This window comes from Harpegnathos saltator, unplaced genomic scaffold (genome assembly GCF_003227715.2).
Source record: "Harpegnathos saltator strain DR-91 unplaced genomic scaffold, Hsal_v8.6 scaffold128, whole genome shotgun sequence".
Classification (NCBI taxonomy): domain Eukaryota; kingdom Metazoa; phylum Arthropoda; class Insecta; order Hymenoptera; family Formicidae; genus Harpegnathos; species Harpegnathos saltator.
Genome location: NW_020229904.1, coordinates 58,372 through 80,443, shown reverse-complemented (window position 1 = coordinate 80,443; position 22,072 = coordinate 58,372). Strand labels below are relative to the sequence as shown.

Here is a 22,072-nt window from a genome sequence, read left to right as displayed (position 1 = left end):
GTTGGAACATTTGTCTTAGTAATGCAATTTGGAACACAACTGCTGGTTAAAACTCGTTTTTTATCAATTCCTGGAAGTTTTCTCGTTAAATCACTGGCTGCATCCCAAGCTGCTTCGAAAAGATAGTTCAGACCAAATGTACATTTCGAGACCGAATGTACAGATATAGTTTTGTCGAAATACTGGATTTATCATATAAACAGACAAGGAAAATGAATCACAGAGTACCGACTGATTCGCGCAGAACAACGATACATTTTACATGTTGGTATCCGTTAGTGTGATACATCTTGGTGAATGTATGCGTGTCCTGTAATTGCTTCTAGAGTGGGGTACTGGCCACATAAAGTCCGTCTCTCCATTGAAGCTTCTGTTTATAGCATACGAGCATACAGACTGGCAGCAGCTTCTACAGTAAGTACGCATTCCCGAGTTTTTAACTCCGATATTTCTTCTTTCATGTGTAACTTTTATTTCTTCAATTTCTTTATTTTTTATTTTTTCTCTTTTTTCGTTTATGTCTTCGCTACGATGACTGCATATACATTGCGTTTTTATTTCTGTCTTTATTCTCTTGTTTTTTATGTATTCTTGCTTGCTTTTGTATGTAATTCGAATAGGGAATATCGTTCGTTTTCTTCGCGGCGCATGTCACTGAATGACAGTTTTAAAAATAAAAAGTTTTTTTTAATGAAACAAATAGAAACCATCATTCCTTTTCATCAAGTAAATTCTGATCGTGTATTTGTAATAGATTTTCTTGCGTAAGCAAGAAATGTGACGATTGATTCGTGCATATTCGGTGTAAAGACATTTTTCGCGGAATGATAGGTCGCGCAGGTCGATTTTAATCACCCATTTCATATCAAGCTCCGTCGCAGTATTATATAAAATAAGAAGAAAAGACGACTATAGGGACGTGCATGTATTCGCTATTTAGACGAGCGCACAATTACAAACTCAGAGGTCTTTGATCCGTGACGTGTGTCCAATGTGAGTGATTCATCTTCCACTGGTTGTACTTGAAATCCAAGATCACGATTATACGCGAGTTTAAACATCGTTTTACTTGCTAAGCGTGTGGCATTAAACGCAGATCGTTACGTAGCAGGAAGTCACATTAAAATTGCAAAAAGTATTCGTCACTACTTCCGTTGAAATCTTTATTATTGCGTTGAAAGTAATAGCCGTTTCATGTTGCTGACTATTTTCGAAGTATGCAATACATGTCGTAAAATGCTCTCGTTAAAAATTGTCATGCAATTATTATTTTATTTATTATTATTGATTATACTTTCCTCAATGTACTCAAACCTTCTTTTGTCAAGAGACATTGACATTTAGAGTTACCGATAATTACAGTATTATTATCAATACAAATTTGTTTCCGCAACTGTAGATGTCAATATTACAATAAACTGTACACAAAATACTATGTATGTGTAATTTATCACATAACACTATATATACATATCATTTATCAAATATGACATGTAATTTATTACATATGGTTCGTACATGTCGAGATGAAATTAATTAATCATAATAAGCGTTTTACGATGTGTACGACATTCCAATTTTCCGGATAGATAAATGATGCATTTTTAATGGTAGATTAATTTTGTTTCCGGACATTTGCGTATCTCCATCTAAATGTATCACTGACCTAATTTACGGTTCTCGTGTTTCCCGATATGAAATTTCTCAGAAAATACGATTCGACGAGTATAGGAAAAATCCATCTGTAATCGTGTCGAAAGGGGAATTGCATGTTGTTTTTGACAATGTATGCGTAAACAGACGCTTATTCATTGACTTTATCAAATTGCGGGAAAGTCCGAACATATTGTGCGACTTCAGTTCGCGCGTATATCCGAGTATTAATCTCTCTCCTTTCCTTTCTCTCTCTCTCTCTCTCTCTCGTTTCAGAAGATGCAGTCCGTGACCTGGTGCTTGGCATTGGCAGCATGCTTCGCATTCGCGCAAGGTCACACGTATCATATGGGTGCCTGTCCCATTGTGGAACCCATGCAGGGTTTCCAGATGAATAGAGTAAGTCGAACAAATTGTCGCTCTGTCTGTCCTTATCAGCAGCGAAAGATAACACATTTCGTCAAATATATTTCGTTTCACTTCGTCGTATTTGCTATTATCTGATCGCGGATATTAATTTTGAGTCGAATCGCTTGCCAGCTACGCTGCAATGCAGTCTCCTGAATTATACGATTGGCTTCGCTCAGTGATAATCGGCTTGACGAAAATTTCCAGTTCCTCGGCATATGGTACGTCATCCAGAAAACGTCGACGGCCAGCAAGTGTATCACCTACAACTACACGCGGGGCGAGGAGCCAGGTGAATACCTGATAACGCAGGACTCGGATCATCCGATCTTAGGTAAGACGATCGAGGGATCGACACACGATCGCGAAGAGAGCCGTATAATGGGCGAAGGAAAGGGAGACGACTCGTCTTCTGCGAAGAACGTATGGGACCCATTCGACGGTCATAAAGGCCCGTCAATGAAATAAACGTCTGGCAAATGGGATGAATTATCCGTAATTGTGCGATACGTATGCGCAGGTCTTACGTCACTGCAACACGAATATCACTATACCGGCGAGCTGAGTGTACCGGAACCCAGCACTCCAGGTCGTATGGAAGTCCGTTTCCCTCTCAGTAAGTGTTCGAGTTCATGTGTTACGGTAATTTGTAATTTTGACGTTATAGCTTTGAATCCCGTCGGGGGAAGAAGAAAAGTCACTTTCCGTTTTTCTTCACTAATAAAAGCAATTTTTCTCGGAATGTCAGAGAGTTCTCCGCGTAAAAATAACATCGACGGCGCGGTCAATAATATAATTCTAACACGGAGACTTTTATTTCGTCTCTTCTGAGTGTATCCTGAAAGGCTTCTTCCTGCCGCAAATGACAGTGCATTCTAATTTCGCGACAAACGACTCCTCTGCTCCTGCTTAATAACTCTCGTCCGAGCGATGAATTGCCAGTTAGGCTTCCGCGTTGCGTAATTAAGGTTTTGCCTCACCAGGTGTGGCCGGAAGTGCGTCCCACGTGGTGTTTATGACTGACTACGACAATTACGCCGGTATATTCACCTGCCAGAAGTTGGCGTTCGCCCATCGACAAAGCGCGACGATTCTCTCCAGGAGCCGGATGTTGGAACCGTCCCAAGTGGACAAGATACGTCACAGACTGAGCCAGTACGGCGTAGATCCGTTCGATCTGAGCATCATATCGCAGTCGGGTTGCCCGCAGGGCAATAACTCCCTAGACATCAACGTCGACCCCAGCACCTTCACCTCCGAGAGCATCGGGAACGCGGTGCGCAAAGCGGGCGAGAAAATCGGCGACGGAGTCCAATGGATCGCCCAAGCTGGTAGCAACGTTTATCACAAGCTTACCGGAACCGAAGAGAGCGATCACACGTCGTCGACGACAGATACAAATAGTTACAGCGCCCCAGCTAACGCCAGGAACGTCGGTGGCAAATACGAAACCAACGAAGTGGAGTGGATCCCTTGAGTTATCCTGAGTGATTCCGTTAATTTTTTATTATATTCTTATACACTGGTTGCGATCTTGATACGATTAGACATAGACGTAGCGAGCGACGATAGACCCATTAAGATATTCTTTTTGACGCACGTATGACTTTCTGTCGTTTTCTTTGAGAACATATGCAGAATATTCTGAATGGATATCTATATATAGAATCGCAATATAAAAAAAGACAGCGCAAACTTCTCAAATATATATATATATATGTATAAATGCCTGAAAAATAGGATGGAGCAGCAACTTATAGGGCAGTTTCATAATTAAAAGTCTCGTACTTTGGGTGGTCTTAAGTTTATCTTCAGATCCTTTGCTAATGAGACGACTTTTAACAATATTTAAAAATGAATTTGAGACAAACTTAAATATGTGTAAGATTGGACTATAAATACAACCTTTTGACACTTTTCTCAAAAGGGTTACTATCCTATTACCATACGTTATAAATGATCAAATTAAAAAGAGATTTCGTTTTTAATAATATGTATATTATACTATCCTATTACCGTACGTTGTAAATGATCAAATTAAAAAGAGATTTCGTTTTTAATAATATGTATATTAGGGCACAAAGTCTGTGTGTCAATATGCAATAAAATTTTGCCTAAGCACAATATCTATTTATTATATGTGTATTTTCTCGTACAACCAAAAATACAATTAATAATTCATATTTAAATTTTTCTCCTTATTGTTTCATCTCCCATTGCTATGCTTCAAATCTATTATATTAGTGAAGGTTTTGCAATTGAACGCGATGTTTTTGTTATAGATAGTGTTGCGAAAAATTTTATCTCAAAAATATTGCCGAAAAATTGTAGAATTGTAGTTGTTTTCAATATGTTAGAGAACCTTTTTTTCGTTCCATTTTGAGTTCTATCTGTTTAACACGTTCATGCGGCCCCTCAGCAAACGGCTGTTTACGCGTTTGTTTTTTATTATCAGTGACAAACCGGGACCCTCGAAAAGACTCGGTTCAATGCCAGATCGTGCAAAAAAACGACTAAAAATAAATAAAAGAAAACATAACTTTGGCCACCACACGAAATTTAAATTTTCAGTTTGGCAATGAACGTGTTAAAGATTCAATAAAATAATTTACTTAGTTAAAGACGTAATAAATAATTCAGTTTTTTTTCTATTCAGATTTTTAATTAAATCAAAATAAAGCAAAGGAACAAGCAAAGCTACCGTCGACAAAATGATTCACGATATTTTTATTCTTGTATAAATTCAACAGAAAGAGAAACGTGAGAGACCGTCGTACAAAATGACCCCACGGAGTTTAATGTCAAAGGTCAGGTCTTTATTAGGAAACACCTACACACCCTAAATTTTGTCGTTAACAGATTCCACGGTGGAATCTAAGAAAATCAATCGCGCTTCACTTATTGGGGGGTGCTCTACATAAACAGTCGCCGTTAGATGATGATTGAAGTTCTCCCCTAATGCGTGCGTAACGTGACTGGTGTACGCGTTCCGACAGTATATGCATGACCGACAGTATTAGCATCCTGTCTCGTTCGAACCATCAGTCTGATAACAACTGTTGACGAGCGACAAAGCAATTTTGTGGTTGCGACAGTAAACGGATCGTCGTGGAAATTTTTGAGTGCGATCACATCGCACTCGCAGTAAGACCTGAAGCGACGACGAGCCTCAAAACGTATGTATCCAAAACGTATGCTCCAAAATTAACGCACGAGAATATTTACTCGCATACTCCGGCAAGAATTCTCTCGCCGATGTGCTTCCAATATCGTTCGTTGATTTTTTTTTATGCAATTAAATCAGCTGACGCACCGTTTAATCTCGATACGACATTGCACTTTCCATCGGTTTAAGCATTAAAATTATAATGCCAAAAAAGATTTGCGCAAGTCGCTGTTTATTTTATTTCTTTCCTTCTGAGTACAACAATGATTCATTTATGCGGATATAATCTCATTCATTTATGCGAATATTAATTTTTTATGACCTGGCGATCGTCATTCGATCGTAATTATTCAATGCGTTATCTATCAGCTGCGACACGTCACATTGAGAGATACATGCAGATATTTTATTTTCAATATTTCGCTGACTGGAAATTATATATAGACAGCAAGCATGGAAACTGTAAGAGGATTTTTAAAGAAAATATTTAGATATCTTGAAAATGATGTCGAAATAATAATCATCATACTCATCATCTAATAATCATCATTTACCAAAAGCATCTATTTGAGCTCTTTGAGGCATCTCATTTGAGGGATTTCTTCAAAAATGTTATCTTTATGATATTCTTTATGATCATTCTAAATAATATCTTCTGTTTAGTCTGCCATAAAAAAATATCATAATGTTGTGTGGTTTCTAAGCCATCTATATGTGCACGTACATTATTTGATACGGGCGACTTAGAAACTAGATAGCATTATAATGTCTTTAGTGATTTTAATGATTAGTAACACACACACATGCGCGTAACATCAATGTTATTAATTTTCTACTCAACAATATAAATGCAATACAACACGTGTGTTATGTAGCAGTTATAATTGTTAAATGCGAAATTATAACGTTGATGTTATGCGACATCACTTGACTAAAGTTGATGTTTGGATATGTAATCGGATATGTAATTAATCTGTTAGATTATAGTGAATACCAATGTATCTCTACTTGTAACAACACGACGTTGTTTTACATATTATACTATTCATAATAATTCAAATTGTGATTAGTCATTATATTCATCATATTTATGTAATAATGATAATAATAATAATAATAATAAATTTCAAAATGTTTATCATATTATAATAATGACACAGTTTATCTTCCCTAAGAAACATTTGCAACGTTATTTTTTAAATATCATAAGTATATATCAGATCTCTTTTAGACATCATGGACAAGAACTCTATATGTTGATGTGCTTTGCTTTTTTAAATATTTTGTTGTTTGTCTCGTACGTACACATTTTACATAATTCGTAGCACCTTCGCGGTTTTTCTCTTTCTCTTCTTTTTACTCATATTTTACCATGCCGCACTGTTCCCACCGAGGTATGCGTCGGGTCAACCACGGGCCATGAATATTCGTGTCGAAAGCGTCACACAGATATTTTAAATTTAAGATAAGTTTCAAATTTGAGAAATATTTTAGACACACATTATTTTCGCGATATCTTTCTGCTCCAAAAAATCGGTACATTATACAACTGAGGTAATTCTGAGATATCCTTCAAGTTATCAGATTTAGAAGTGAGATACCTCTTGAAGAACTTTTCGATAACATGTTATTGCTAGGCTAATTGAATAACATTTCGACGTATTAATAATCTCTATATCTGCCATCTTTGCTACGCTGTAAGAAATGCTAAAGCTGTTTTATAACGCTTTTCGATTTTTCAACCGTGTGGTAATGCCTGAGCAATGTCTCACTGTAAATAAATTCTCTGGTTGTGATAACACCTTAAACGTATAATCGCATGATAATGACACCCTTCGACGAGATCTCCACGACGCTTTAAACGACGATCTCCTGAGCGAGATTTATGACGTTCTCTCCTTCTGACTTAGAGAATTGTAAACCGCACATACACACCCTCCTCCTCGTTCATTTGTTACGCACAGCGGCGACAAGCCCGGCGCGGAGCCGCGGGGGTGGATCGTAGGGTGCGCAGTTTAGACTGACGTCGGCAGGCTCGCGCATCCGCTATGTTTCCGGGCATTTCATCCTTCAGTCGCATTCGTGTATTTGTCTGTCCCGGACAGTCAGACGGGGCCGTTTTCGCACCTCTCTTGAATCACACATTCGTGATCGTATCGTCTTCTCCGGCGGAGCGACGTAAGGCTACGGCGATTCGGTCGGAACTGGTTCACCTTCGAGGCTGCATTTCGTCGCATCGCTTTCGACACGAATATTCATGGCCCGTGGTTATGACGCATACCTCGGTGGGAACAGTGCGTGTGGCATGGTAAAATATATGAGTAAAAAGAAGAGAAAGAGAAAAACCGCAAAGGTGCTACGAATTATGTAAAATGTGTGCGTACGAGATACACAACCCTCGGGCTGTCACAGGTGCTTACCCCGCAACCACCAGTGGCGCCATTTGCTTTCAAGTTTGAACAAGCGCCCGAGCGCGTTAGAAAGAAATTCGATTTTAAATTTGACGTGCGGTTTTCGGCTTTGAAGTCATACCCTCGACTTTGTAACGTCATTTATGAAAGACCCGACGGGGAGTGTTGAGATTGAGCTTTGTCGTGTTAATTTCGATTTATTCCGAGCACGGAGCACGGTTAGATATGCCGTAACACCTTTTTGTTTTGTTATTATAATTTTTATCATTGATTAATAATTTATTCAGCTCTGAGCGCTCCGAGCGCACTAATTTCTTCGGCGCTTCTTTCGATCGCAGAGCCCCGTGTAGCTACGATTTTTAAGAGCTTCCTGCGATGTTCAGGCTTACACACATGACATACGTACATGAGTAAACTTGAAGAGCGTACGAGTAATACGCTTAGCAATACGATTACGGCATGTTGTAACACGTGCGCTGATGTATTCACGGTAGATTCTTAAATACGTCTCCATCCTCGAATCTCTCGTCGTTACTTTCGAATTCATCGAATCGAAACTCGGAGATACCTTTCGCAAGAAGAGGTAGTAACGATTAATGGGAAATAACTGGATGAGATTGCATTGTCGTTGTCGCGCCGTCCCTGTCGAGCTACGCTCTTGAATAACCTTTCTGATGAAAGCTTCAAAATACTACTTGTCGCGTTCACGTCTCTCATGTGTTTCACGTGCTTCACGCTCTTCCGCAAACCTTGCCGTTAGAGTCTAAAAAAGAGCATGTGTAAAAATATATCGCGGCTCGGTTGAGTACGTCGTGCCGTTTAATAGCCGGGTAAGAGATAAGAGTTTTTTATATTGTTGTAAAGTAAAAAAAAATTGTGCTTTTTTTTTTATATTGTTGTAAAGAATGCGTTGCAGAGAGATAAGGGTATGGATGCGGCTGACGATACGGTTTCATAAAACGGTATTTTTATATTTCATATTTCGTCGTATGCGCGTGGTGTGTGTCGCGTCTTTCATGCGGGTCGGCTAGACTGATTCGATAACAATCGCGATTAGCAATCAACGGTGACCGCCCGGGACGTATTGATATATACGTCTCGTCCCGTCCAGACACTGCGTTCATATATAATAAAGCTGTCCCGCTGGCATACATTGGCACAGAGACAAGTTCGTCAACGATCTTTGTTGACCTACATTGTCGCACATTACGCTTCGGGAAACGCGTACGAATCAATAATGTACGTATCCTTCGCAAGCTTCTACAGGTAACGATAAGAAACTTCTGAAGGCAAACATGCGGGATTATACGAGAAAATTAGTCCGACGGCTCGACGGTTTTGCCGAACTGACGAACTGCGTTTGCGGGCGAAGCAAAGATCGAACGATCGTCCTCGCGAGAAATTTGCCGTGAGATTTCGAGAGAGGATATTTTTGGTGAAAACATTCCGATGAAACATTCTTAATCGTTCACAAGGAGACAGGTTGTAAATTCTAGTTGCAATTCGAACGTTCACCGTCTCTCAAGCAGCTCGTACGAGTGACCCCGCCGCTCCGGGATTTTAATGACGGGATTGAAATGAGCGGCCTTTTTTGTCGGATATACTATGCTGCAACGCGTTGCGATTTTTTATAACAACATATGACGTCGCTGAGGCGAAAGAATTCCATTTACGCGGCTATTATCTACATATAGTAACATAATGTATTTTTCGTGCAACGATAAAGTCACTGCGAACCGACGACCAACCACCGAGCGCGTTTCGCAAGATCGCAGAAAGTGTGAATTTCGGCTGCTATCAAGAGCCGCGAGGAGGAGGATGATGACGGAGGAGGAGCGGGGCCACTTCGCGCGGGAAGATTCGCTCGCTGGACGTGCGAGCGTAGAAAGGACGGACAAGCCGATCTGATGGTCGTGATTCACGACAACGAGCGACAGCTCGTTCACGCCGCGCGTGAATTAGTCACCGTGCGCGATCCCATCCGCGCGGCGGCGCAGGTTCAAGACAGATTCGTCACTGAACTTCGTTGACCCACATCGCGGGTTGTTGCGCACGTGCCCTTCGGGGCGCGTACTCTCGTTTTCGCGAGATCGGCCTGAATTGAAACGACCCAAGCCACGTTACCTATGAACAACGAGGTCGCAGGCCGTTGCGACTGCAATTAAATGCGCCTGCTGACAAGCCCGCTGATAGACGATGTCACTTAACCACCTGCCGGCGCTTATAAACACCGGTGCGCCGATCGCTGAGAAGTGAGAAGGAGAAGACGCACGTGACGCAATTAATTAATGGCCTCGTTGCGTCCGTCATCTCGGTGACGATTATGGCCGCAGCTTCTGTGTTCCAATGGCAAACAGCAGCGTGTTCAGCCGGCAATTACCGTTCGCTCGTTAAATGTTGAATCAATAACGACCTTGGCGGGATCGCGGGGAGACGTTTAGTTTGTGATTGTCGAGCCGCCTCAGCCCCGCGGCAAATATATATCTGCTGTTTGTTGCCGTTTGGACAAGGTAGAGATACGCACAAGCCGGTCCTTATTCCTTCTTTCGAAAGCCGCACTCTTCACCTCGAGCTCTCTCGGGCTAATGTTGGCTGAGATGAGACACACACCCGAGAGTTGAGGCTGGACGATCTTCTCGTCTTTGTTCCTTCTCTGCGCGCGGCCTTGGTGTTTTCGGGCGTCGAGCTTCGTCGGTCCGTCGAAATCTCACCAGTCGTTCGCCGCGATTCATTCCGAATGGTTCGATCAATCACATCTTATCGTTTGCAGATGTTTATTCTGGTGGCTCTCTTCCTGCCGAATCTCTGGAACCCGACGGCCGAGGCGAGCGTGTTGGTCGCCGACACGACCATGTCCAGGATGGTGGAGCTGAACGCTGATGCGCCTTTTTGCGCTCTTTACAACGACCGCGGGATCATCCAGAAAATGGTCCTTGGGGCGGATCCCAAGAAGGTTCGTCAAATGTCCAGCAACCTGGTCGCTGATCTCGTGGAAACCTGCAAGGCTTCGCGAGATAGGGGCAAGGTGAGGCGCTTTGCCTGCAGGAAGGTAGTTCTTTGATAATTGTGTCGCTCGATTCTCCCTTCGATCACACACACATACGGTATATCCTTTAGGTGTATTTTGTAACCAAAGTTAGGGGAGGATTCTCGTTCCCGGGGTAGAATGGCATTTAATGAAATTAAAAAAGGACCAGGAATATAAAGTATCGAGAAGCTTCAAAGTGGATGAGATCTTAATCGTTCATCACAGACACACACACACACACAGTCGCTTTTCTGTTATTTATTCTAGCTGTGTACCCATTGAATATTTATCGTTGCACTGCGCTTCGACTCGTTTTATGGACGATTAATTACACTGTTATCGCTGTCCCCAGAATCAAATGCCTGGCGGTTTGATATATCCCGGCACCAAGTGGTGTGGGCCGGGCAACGTGTCCACTTCTTACGAGGACTTGGGTCATCATACAGCCGAGGACGCCTGCTGCAGGGAGCACGATCATTGCTCGTACACAATAGCGCCGCATGAGTGCTTACGCGGTATATGCAATAATTCACCGTTTACTCGCTCGCATTGCGACTGCGACGCCAAGTTGCGCAGGTGTTTGCAGAATGTCAATACCGAGGTAGCGAACACTCTTGGCGCGCTTTTCTTCAACATCATACAAGTCACCTGTTTCAAGGAGAGACGCCCGTGCTCCCAGTGGCAAAGGTACGCACGATTGTTCTTACTCCGTTTGTTTAAGTACTATCAAGTGATAGTATCTTTCCATCGATCTTCCTCCCTCCCGTCCCTTTATACACACATGTAGGTTTCATTGTTATTTCGATCGGAGACATATAATGATATATTTATGTATAATTTCGTACCATATATCGTAAGCAATTTCTGTTTGTTTATGATGTAAATCAGTTTCTCATGCGTATATTTTAGTTGCGATTTGGAATTCGTGAACGCAACGAGCTATTTCTTAAGGCAACCGCAACGTAATCAGGCATTTGACAGATCGCTAATGAAGACTTTCTACGCCATAATTAGAAGATTGACAGCGGGATCGAGGGATCTTTTTCAAAATATTGTTTTGTTCTTTTCGACGCATCGCAAGAAATGAAGAGTATAGCGTCGTTTTTATGTTTTCTCGGGTCGCTTATCGATATCCGGCTTTGGTGACGGTTGGGTCACTGCTATAAGCTGTACCAGAGTTATCACTGATTGCCATAGCTTAGCACAATGTTAACACCTTGGTGAAAGTCTTGTGGGAGTTAACTTTTCAAATAACAAAATTCGACGATCGCTCCCCGACAGAGCTTAAGTCGCTTAAACCGCTTCTCTTTGCCAGTGAAATTCACTGACTCGACTTTCGTTCTGATCAATGTAATTTATTGCAGGAATGGCTATGCAGAGGCTGTATCCGATCGCTTATGTTCGCAATACAAGTTCCAACCTAGCGACAAGTACGTGCCTATGATGCCTTTGAACATGAACATGTGAATCCGGAAGCGACAGAAGGACAGGCTAGCTAATAAGAAGGCTAGCTAAAGGGCCCCCATCCCGTTATCACGGAGATTACATTATGACAATGACCATTTATTTACATATCAAATTGCCGTCCTTACTGTCGCGCACCAATGTGCACACTGTTAAATACGTAACGCGATCTTTTAGAAATTAAGTTACGTTCCACCTTTCGCAAAGAGACTGTCCTCCTTTAAAGTCCGCGGATAGCGGAGCTGTGAGTTGTCTATCGAATTTATTCCGCTGTATATATTAGTTGTAACCGAGTCGGGAGTATTAATTGCAGCTTGGCCTAATCGAGCCTCGTTACATCTGTAGAGAAAGAGGATATTCCGCTGACCTTAATGGAATATTTTTCAATAATCTTTCGCGCGCTTTGGGAAGAATTTTTCCATTGGATTTCGTAAAGACATATATATAAGAGATATATAAATATATATATGTATATATATATATATTTTTCGATTTCTGTTATGTATATGAAATAGAGAGCAATAGAGGCATATCCGAGATCCAAGTTGGCGTGTACTGATACGACTAATATTATTTTACGCGATCCACCTAGGGAAGTGTACCATAATTCTTTGATTTATCATAGTTATTCGCTCTTGCATTGTTTGATCCGTTATAGCAAGAATATATTATGTAAAATATATTCTTTGACCAAACCATTGAAAATTTTTAATTATGTTTCAACTAATTGTTTCAATGTGTATCTATAAAACTCGCAGAAGATACTTTTCTACGAACCAATAATATTAAAGAAAAGCAGATAATTCAATAGCGAGAATAATGATATATTAATTAACTATTGATGTTTTTCTTAAATTTCTTACACGTAATATTGATTCATGCGATGATACAGCGTCGATATATGTCCTTTATGATATACCTCGCATTATTATATCGTGCGAGAATGGCTATGTTAGTAATTTTAACAAGTGTTTTACTATATTTTCATAAAATATCAATGTATTTATTTTTAAGGTCCAAAAATATTACCTACTTATATTTTTCTAAAGAATCAAATAATCTTAAACTGATCATCAAATTATCTTGTACGGAAAAGAGAGAGAGAGAGAGAGAGAGAGAGAGAGAGAGAGAGAGAGAGAGGTAACATGTTATAATAATAGCATAGAAGAAAAAGAAAGCTTTCTTACGTTACTTTTATAACATATTACCTTTATAGATTTCCCTCTTCAATTATAATTTAATATAATTAAAGCACAATAAAAATACAATTTCTCTTAATATGTTCATATACTTTATCTACTATAAAATATTTTATCGTATTTTATCAATGTAAAAGGTCAGTATAAAAATTTATTAATATTGTATGTTTCATTTGCTATTAAATTAAATAATCATAATAATTATAATATTATTGCAAGTTTATAATTAAATTTAATTATAAGGGAGGATGTATATATTCAATAATATAAAATTGTTCTCGTTTTTTCACTATTTAGATGTGCATTTCATACGCACGATGATTCATATTTACGAAATATATTATTCCATATCATATTATATGTTTTCAAAGGTTACAACTTTTCAATAATATCTCGTCGATAATCTGCAACGAAACGAATTTTCGCGCCGTTCGCTTCGAACATCTCGCGCGATGAGGCGATATGTCGTTCACGGAACGCGAGGTTTGAGTCTACGTGAGTCTCACGCTCGGTGACCAAACGGAGTGGAGTGGGAGTGTATCAATCGTACATGCCGTGATGGATGAAATTTCGACAAACGGTAGGTCTTTTTGTGGTAAAAAACGACGTCGCACTGTCGCGAACAAATTACGCGAGGATCAAGCTGTTGAGAGAGACGTCACGACGGCGATTCGCCGTTCGAGCGACGCGATGTCGACGAAACGTCGACTCCGAATGTGTCGCGCATCGCGTGGGCGTCCTGCCTTCCGTGTCTCTCCGTTTGCCCACGCTTCCGTATTAATAGTTTATTTATGCGTTCCGTCGCGGTTGTCTCCTGGCGACCCGCAAAAAAAAAAAAAACGCAATCTTCGCGAGAGACGTTCAGTGCCACGAAACGGAGCGTGCCATGTCGCGTCAACGACTCAGCGTCGTTGCCTAAATCTTTGACAGTCGTTATCAGCTGCTTGATAACTTGCTCGATCTTACGCCTAATGTCAAGCGTGATTCATGTTTCCTTCCCGAGACATATCCCTCGCGCCTTTTGTTCAGAATTATCTGTACATGTGTATACGTTGCATAATGTAATTGCAAAGGACAAATTTTGGAGCGTGAGAATTTAAATGAGATTTTATATGTCTGGTGAGATTGCGAAATTAATAAACGTCAATATGTCGGTACGAATAGCACGTTTTTAAAAATTATGTTTTCACAATTTAGGAGGATGTTATTGCAATATATAAAAATATAAGTTTGTTATTATTACCTATTAATCATTACGTCAAGATTTATTTATGTATGATTTATAAGCAAAAGGACATATTTCAGAAGCGACATGCAATGTGTTTATCAATTATATTTTCTAGATCCAGGAGGTGGCGAAAGTGGAGGAACATTGATATGCGCTGGTTGTCTTAATGCTATCGATGAAGATGAATTTATACAGGCGTTGAATCAAGAATGGCATATCGATTGTTTTCGGTAAAAAATGCTAACCTTATCACAATGTGTTGTCATAATATAGACATTAAGAAGCACTAATGGGAATATAACTTATCTCTCTGTTATATACTATAATATATATAACAAATTATGTCTTCCAGGTGTTCTGCATGTGACATTGGCCTATCCTCCTGGTATTTCGAGAAAGATGGTTTGTTATTTTGTAAAGACGACTATTGGGCTGCTTACGGTGAAGCATGTCAAGGTTGCGGCCAGATTATCACTGGTCCTGTCATGCTGGCAGGAGATCACAAATTTCACCCAGAATGTTTTGCTTGTACTTCTTGCGGTGCTTTTATCGGAGATGGCGAAAGTTACGCGCTGGTCGAACGCTCCAAATTGTATTGCGGAGTTTGCTATAAACGACAAATGCAACCGCTCAACAGGACAGCAAACTATCCATTCGCCAGGAAGCCACACAGTATCAGGCTAGTCGAGATACCTCCTAGCACCACGGATCCGGATAAACAGAGAGGAATCAAACTCACGTTAGACACAGCTCCCAGTCCTCGTAGCTGCGGCGCTTTGTTGCGTATCTCAGAGTATGTATGACAATATATTTTATATATTCTCATGATATCTTCATACCACACTTGTGTGTCAACTGCGAGAATGACGTTCGTTTGTAAGATAATTTCAATTTTCCGGATTCAGATTTATGTAGATAGGCAGTTGTATTATCTTGTATGATAAGAGTAGAGCACTCTTGGATTTCTTCATTCGCAATGGTTTTACATTCGTGTCTAGAACATTCGCTTCTCTAAAATACTTAACAGTGCATGATAGTCCTGTGATGATTATTTAAAAGTTGGAAGAAAATAAATTGTAATATTAGCCTCTAATAACATTCAACTAAAACGCAGGTTAATGAGAAATGTTCGTGGAAAGATCAGTAAGCTGCTGGCCTCTGTGATGGAGGTTCTATTTAGGCTATGCTGCCACTTCTCTAATCATAGGTATTGCATAACAAATCAATAATACACACTATGTATTGCTAACTATAAAAAAATTATGTTCGCATTTCTCCCGTAATGAGATTACGTTAATCGCACGTGAAAGTACAAAATATACTTGTGCAATTTTTTTCTTTACCACATATCATATCTATATTATTTTATATCACGTGCATGCTCGATGTAATTATCAAGAAGTGACAGTTTATGTTAGAGTAAGCTTAGATAATTGTCGAAGGACTAATTTTACTGCTTTCATGTATATCGTGGATTATATAGAGCGATCGTATATGTTATGTTCTTATTTTTCATTTTTAAAACCTATCGCGAATTTGGTGTAAGTTATTTTGCAATTCCGCCACAACTTTAATAATATCAGTTTAATATCACTACTCATATAGCTATGCCTCGTGCTTTTTATGCTTCCTGATAACTCCCTATCTTTTATTTTGCATAGTAAATTTAACGTAAAATTACATCAATGTATGAAACACAATTGATCAAAACATTTCAGAGAGCTCCTACACTACATCATCTTATTTTTCATGTTATAATTTTCTCTCATCTCTTTCGTGATACTTTCCTCACTGATCCCCATCATTAATGTTTAGAATTTATGCCGGCAATCATATTGTTGTTATGAGTATGACAATGTTTTCATGTGATTGGATCACAGTAAAAAGAGTATAGTGCATGCAAGTGTTTGCATGTTTTATTATTGTGACGCTAGCGATGATAAAAATATCCCTTGAAATGAATGTTGCAGATTAAACATGTCCAGTGATCTTATATCGTTACATATTGGCGACCGGATTTTGGAGGTGAACGGCACTCCTGTTAAAGATCAGCCGGTGGAGAGTATCGAAAATCTTATACAGTACTCGGATACAGTCCTACAGGTGAATATAGTCAAAGTTTCCCTTAAATTATTTTTGCGATATTAGATTTATCGCAATCATATTGAACTGTACGAACGCGTTTGATATTTCAGCTGACTATCGAACACGACCCAGATGCTGTGTCACGAAGGCCTACGTTCTCCTCACCGTCCTCGGCGATGTTAACATGCGTCGGCAGTCCCAGAACGAGTCCCGAAGGCAAAGAACGACTTTTTAAACGCCGCGACGAAGGCTACATCAGCGGTGCGCGAAGCCGGCAATTGCGAAGAACGAGAGACCCGATGCACAAGGAACGCAGCAGTTCTATGTCGCGATTGCTCGACGGGTGAGCAGCCGACAAGCACAGACTTCTGACAACTCGTCAGCAAATATTACGATGCGATCCACTAAATCGAATCCCGTTGCAGATCTTCTCCGATGAATCCGACTTGTGATTTGAGCCGTACTAGATCTTTCCGCGTAGAGCCAAAGAATCAGAGAATATTTCGTGCTAGCGATCTAGTGAAGGGCGAGCTTCTGGGCAAAGGATTTTTCGGACAAGTATTCAAAGTCACGCATCGCGACACGGACGAAGTGATGGTTCTCAAAGAATTGTACAGAGTAGACGAGGATGCACAGAAGAATTTTTTGAAGGAGGTAAAATTTTTCCTCATATAAATGATTTAAGATTAACGTGGATGCAAATGGAATCAAATGGAATAAATTCCCATAGACATTTGTATTTGACGTATGCATATGATTGAAACACTGAAAGTTCGCGTCTCTTCTGAGTGCTTTAATAATAGTCTATCTAGTGAAATCTCTAGTCAAATTCAACTGTCGGTTTTTCAAGACATGCATTTTCTTATTTCAACATAAAAATGATTCAACAGGTTGCGGTACTGCGCTCGTTGCACCATAACAACGTCCTTCGCTTTATCGGTGTTCTTTACAAAGACAAGAAACTACATTTGGTTACCGAATACATAGCAGGTGGCACGTTAAGAGCCCTGCTGCACGATACGAACGAACCGCTGCCGTGGGAACAGCGTACGTCTTTCGCGAAAGACATTGCTGCCGGCATGGCTTACTTGCATTCTATGAATATCATTCATCGCGACCTGAATTCACACAATTGTCTGGTTCGCGAGGATAAGACTGTGGTGGTGGCCGATTTCGGCCTGGCGAGGATCATTCAGAACGGCAGTTCGCCGGACAGTCGCAAGTACAATCGACATTCCGACGGGGAGGTGAAGACTACGAAGAAGGAGCGGAAGAAGCGATACACGGTCGTTGGGAATCCCTACTGGATGGCGCCTGAGATGATGAAGGGCAACAAGTACGACGAGAAGGTGGACATATTCAGTTTCGGCATTGTCGTCTGCGAGATCATAGGCCGGGTTCAGGCGGATCCCGATTATCTACCTAGATCGTCGGATTTCGGCTTGAATCAAAATGTCTTCAAAGAGAAATTCTGTTCGAATTGCCCGGAAACTTTCTACATGATTGCGTTTCTTTGCTGCGATTTGAATCCCGACAAGAGGCCACCCTTCGAAGTTATGGAAGTCTGGCTAGAAGGATTGGCCATGCACTTGTCGGTAGGCGCTGAATTGCCGGCGGATCTGGATTATGACATCAGAAATTATAAGGGACCGAGTCCGAGCAGCAGTGAGTCCACGACTCCGGAAACTCTCGCGCCGCAATTGAGGCCTATCAAAGAGGGTCAAGTCCATCAGGAGAAGAAACGATCCAGCGGCTGCGACGATAGCACGCTGGAACGTGAGGTGGAGTCGGTGCCGGGCAACGTACAACGTGCGCCCGATGTTGTGAGTCCGCGCAGCAGGTACGCGAGACAAAACAGCAAGACCAGCGACAATTCCGGCAATGTAGGCCGTTACTCGAGACAAAATTCCAAGTCGAAGGATCTCGCGGCCGACAAGGAGAAGCCCGACATCGTGATTTCGCCCGATTCCAGCGGCCGATATTTACGGAGCAACATCAAGCTGAAGGACGCGTCTCCCGACATCCCAAACACCTACGCTTATTCGAAGCAGCAAGCATACCCGAGGCAGATCGACTCGAGCGAGCGCAACCTGACTCGAATACCCACGATAGAAAAAATCAAGTACGTGGGATGCGCGAGCCCGTCCAGCATTTCCGACGTTCCGGAGTATATAATCGATAGCAAAGGCTCATATAAGATCAACAATAGCCTAAAGCAAAAGCCGACGGACAAATTGAATGATACGAGCGCTCACAAGACCAAATCAGAGAGCAAATTCAAAATACCGGACGCTGCGAGTTCCGTTGGCTCGTATCTGAGGCAAATTGGGAAATCTATCGGCGCTGTGGAGAAGGAAAATAAGGCGATCAATAACCGAAACGGTGGTATCAATTGCAGCGACACCGACTCAAAGAAAGCGGCTGGAGAAGGTGTGACAAAGTCATCCACGGGGTATCTGCGAAGAACGAAAATATCACCGACCAAGGAGACGTCGAAGAACAACGCCTTTTCTACCAAAGAGACCGTCAAAGACAAGATCGACGCAGTTTCGCCGTTGCTGAAAGCCGCGAAGTCGAAGGTTCCACCGAACTGCCAAGAGGCAGTCGCGAGGAACGAAGATATCAAAGGTAGACTATCTAGACAGGAGAGCAATGTGTCCGACGTCGGTAGCATTCTGTCCAGGCAAGGTAGCCTCACGGTGTTAGAAAGCTCTTCGAAGTCTAAAGGCACGGCCTACGAGGATTACTCGCCATTCAACATCTTTGCGAAGGATGACTTCCGCAAGGAGAACAGCTTCAGGAAACAAGGCCTCTACCATACGGACAGCCTTTATTCCAACTCCAGCGTCTCAAAGCAGGATGATTTCATTATACCTAACAAACGAAACGCGAGTAACGATGGCGACTGCAGCATCGTGGGAACCAAAGCGACGAGCGATGCTTCCAAGAACCCGATGGTGATCTCAAAGTCCGTTTACGGCGGCGACTTGAAAGCGATGCCGGACTGTCTGGCCGACTATACTGACGGCTGTTACAAGGGTGTCGACATATGCCGTCAGGATAGCTTCGGTTCCGACAGCGCCGTCGGCACCATGAAGAGTGACTTCTTTACGGACGTCGATTTCGCGCAGATGAGAGACGGCCGGCACACACCGAATCTGTGCCATACCCCTGATAGGTGCTGCACACCCAATCGCCGGACCTCGCCGATCGAGAGTACCGCTTTGTAGACGAGAGAAACGCCTCTGTGTCCGCGGCATGCGGAATTTTACGGAACATCGAGATAACGTGCGTAATCCCCGACGAGATGAATCTCACTCTACTAATATGATCTCTATTCATAATGTTAAGATCATGAACATGTAACGTGCTTAGTTTGCAGTATTAACTTTTTTGTAGAATTTACCATTGTCATTTTACCATTATCTTAAGTGCGTTCAGCGAGAAACTATTGAACTCGTATGTTGACTTTTATCATGATCGCGATGCGAAATTTAGAACGAAAGTATCCTTTCTCAATGACATCCCGAATGGGAAGTTTTCGACAATATATCTGTATTTTTCTCGTTCCTCGTTGATGAAACCGCGCATTCGAAGTTGACGAAATGTATGATGAGCGGAAATTCAGACTTCAGAGTATTCCCGTTTGATATTGAAATTGAAAAGTTGTCCCACGTTAAAGTAAGTTACGATAACGCCATAATCAGTATTAATGAATTTCGTTTGTTATCAGTTTACACGAATTTAGGCCGCAATGACGCATCGATCTTAGCTAGCCGTAAGCATTTTTACCACATTCCTGCGAGGTCTTGCCACGTGGTTTTTCAAAGTGGGGTTTGCGCGATAAAACGCGAGTCCGACACACACAAGAGCATTCCATCCAAAATACTAACGCCGAGATTTTATATACATATATACACACATACGGTACTATATGTTAGAGCGGCACCGTGAATACGACAAATTGTGCGACCTGTGAATCCTCACGACGACGTAGAATCAAAAGAAACTGTCAAAAACCGAAGCACATGGTGCAAACATATTAGCCCCGGAAGCGTACGTGGTCACGAATGTTTCTTTTAAACAACTGTAAACACGTCACACACACACACAGCTTCAGTTTCTTGTAGAATAGAATGTAAAGATAGAATATTATATCTGTTTTCGGATATACATATATATATATACATATACATATAGATGTACATCACAGTGTAAAATATTGTATACGTTTGTACTACTGATGTACATATACGGATAATCGCTATATATATATATATGTATGTATAAATACGTGCATATAGATATATACATATACATGCGACATTTATATCCTCGTTGTCTGTCCACAGTTTTGCGATAAATTCTCATAGGGTGCAGTCGCGTTTGTGTGTACATTATATAGATATGAGTTGTTTATGTATCTTCTTCTCACCGGAGTTCAACCGAGCGTGTGTGATGTTTTAACGAGGATATGAACGTCGGCGGGGGAGTAGAGAATATCATTTGTATAAACGACAAATTATTTGTATATAATTTTGTATATATCCAGACAGTTTGTATAACATACTGATCAGTGTTTGAGTAGAAAGAACTGAGCTTTGCACTTGCGTCGTGCGAGTGTACAGCCAGTTTCTCCCTACGCGAGATCAGAGATCCTTGTTTCTTTGCCGTTTTTTTAGCCGCATGTTGGTCCTATTTTATGACGTCTCGATGAAATTTTTGTGCGTTTATGCTTTCATAGATTCCAAGCCATTCCAAGAGCAATAACTTTAGTAATACTCATTCCGTCTCGTTCTCATTTTGTTTACTATTACTTCGCGACGTATAAAATGACGCGATCACTTTTCCTTACCACGATGTAGATTTGTTTCGGATGCACCTATGCATTGGTTAATATATTGTTTCTAAATAAATTTGTTATTATCTAGCATAAAGCCTAGCATTATCGTATTATTTACTCGAACAAAACTCGCGCTTTGTGTAGCCTCGTGATGTTTGTCCTAATACTGCACGTTCGATACGCAAAAGAGCCTGATAAAAAAAAATCAACTTTTATTTTTCTTCGTCTGTGTATAGAGAGAGAGAGAGAGAGAGAGAGAGAGAGAGAGAGAGAGAAGAGAGAGAGAGAGAGAGAGAGAGAGAGAGAGAGAAAAAATTATATATATATATATATATATAGAAGAAACATTGCTAAACGTTACCCGCGATGATACCGCAAACGCTGTCGTGTAGAATAAAACTTGAGATATCATTAAATATGTGCACGTCCAGTTGTAGACGAGGACAGTATGTGCAATAATTATATATGGCTTGCTACATGTATATGGTAGAGCTAGAGATTAAGAGATTGTTCAAGGCTTATTGTTATGATAACGAGCTAGTTGGACGAAAGTAGAGAACTTCGTACCGTACGGAATGATATTGCGA

At 41.0% G+C, this 22,072-nt stretch overlaps 3 protein-coding genes across 12 annotated transcripts; all 3 read left to right on the top strand.

Moving 5' to 3' along the window:
* Positions 1-395: 395 nt before the first annotated feature.
* Positions 396-4,099, top strand: LOC105185670 (apolipoprotein D). 2 transcript variants are annotated; one of them, XM_011145337.3, is made up of 5 exons: positions 396-414; positions 1,933-2,052; positions 2,269-2,395; positions 2,582-2,677; positions 3,045-4,099. In XM_011145337.3, the coding sequence occupies exons 2-5, from the start codon at positions 1,933-1,935 to the stop codon at positions 3,536-3,538; spliced, it is 837 nt and encodes a 278-aa protein (XP_011143639.1). In that variant the 5' UTR covers positions 396-414; the 3' UTR covers positions 3,539-4,099. The 2 variants fall into 2 exon arrangements, with proteins under 2 accessions (XP_011143639.1, XP_011143638.1); XM_011145336.3 differs by having other exon boundaries at positions 1,930-2,052.
* Positions 4,100-4,825: 726 nt separating this feature from the next.
* On the top strand, positions 4,826-12,281 carry LOC105185668 (phospholipase A(2)). Of its 7 annotated transcripts, none has more exons than XM_025307496.1 (5): positions 4,826-5,237; positions 10,409-10,687; positions 11,019-11,353; positions 11,576-11,756; positions 12,031-12,281. In XM_025307496.1, the coding sequence occupies exons 2-4, from the start codon at positions 10,409-10,411 to the stop codon at positions 11,751-11,753; spliced, it is 792 nt and encodes a 263-aa protein (XP_025163281.1). In that variant the 5' UTR covers positions 4,826-5,237; the 3' UTR covers positions 11,754-11,756; positions 12,031-12,281. The 7 variants fall into 7 exon arrangements, with proteins under 7 accessions (XP_025163281.1, XP_025163268.1, XP_025163279.1 ...); XM_025307483.1 differs by lacking the exon at positions 4,826-5,237 and adding an exon at positions 7,088-7,521; XM_025307494.1 differs by lacking the exon at positions 4,826-5,237 and adding an exon at positions 7,089-7,535.
* Positions 12,282-13,827: 1,546 nt separating this feature from the next.
* LIMK1 (LIM domain kinase 1) lies at positions 13,828-20,962 on the top strand. Of its 3 annotated transcripts, none has more exons than XM_011145326.2 (8): positions 13,828-13,909; positions 14,673-14,787; positions 14,910-15,350; positions 15,672-15,764; positions 16,528-16,660; positions 16,753-16,985; positions 17,068-17,296; positions 17,533-20,962. In XM_011145326.2, the coding sequence occupies exons 1-8, from the start codon at positions 13,888-13,890 to the stop codon at positions 19,870-19,872; spliced, it is 3,606 nt and encodes a 1,201-aa protein (XP_011143628.1). In that variant the 5' UTR covers positions 13,828-13,887; the 3' UTR covers positions 19,873-20,962. The 3 variants fall into 3 exon arrangements, with proteins under 3 accessions (XP_011143628.1, XP_011143629.1, XP_025163267.1); XM_025307482.1 differs by lacking the exon at positions 13,828-13,909 and adding an exon at positions 13,948-14,483; XM_011145327.2 differs by lacking the exon at positions 15,672-15,764.
* The last annotated feature ends 1,110 nt before the right edge of the window (positions 20,963-22,072 follow it).

Bases quoted from the DNA above. Each gene is read 5' to 3' on its own strand.
- LIMK1 (XM_011145326.2), top strand. From the start codon at position 13,888: ATGGATGAAATTTCGACAAACG. The intron at 15,351-15,671 runs GTATGTATGACA...ACTAAAACGCAG, and splicing joins GCTTTGTTGCGTATCTCAGA to GTTAATGAGAAATGTTCGTG. The intron at 16,661-16,752 runs GTGAATATAGTC...TTGATATTTCAG, and splicing joins ACTCGGATACAGTCCTACAG to CTGACTATCGAACACGACCC.
- LOC105185670 (XM_011145337.3), top strand. From the start codon at position 1,933: ATGCAGTCCGTGACCTGGTGCTTGGCATTGGCAGCATGCTTCGCATTC. The intron at 2,396-2,581 runs GTAAGACGATCG...ACGTATGCGCAG, and splicing joins CTCGGATCATCCGATCTTAG to GTCTTACGTCACTGCAACAC. The intron at 2,678-3,044 runs GTAAGTGTTCGA...TTGCCTCACCAG, and splicing joins GGAAGTCCGTTTCCCTCTCA to GTGTGGCCGGAAGTGCGTCC.
- LOC105185668 (XM_025307483.1), top strand. From the start codon at position 7,276: ATGTTTCCGGGCATTTCATCCTTCAGTCGCATTCGTGTATTTGTCTGT. The intron at 7,522-10,408 runs GTGCGTGTGGCA...TATCGTTTGCAG, and splicing joins CGCATACCTCGGTGGGAACA to ATGTTTATTCTGGTGGCTCT. The intron at 11,354-11,575 runs GTACGCACGATT...CGTATATTTTAG, and splicing joins CCGTGCTCCCAGTGGCAAAG to TTGCGATTTGGAATTCGTGA.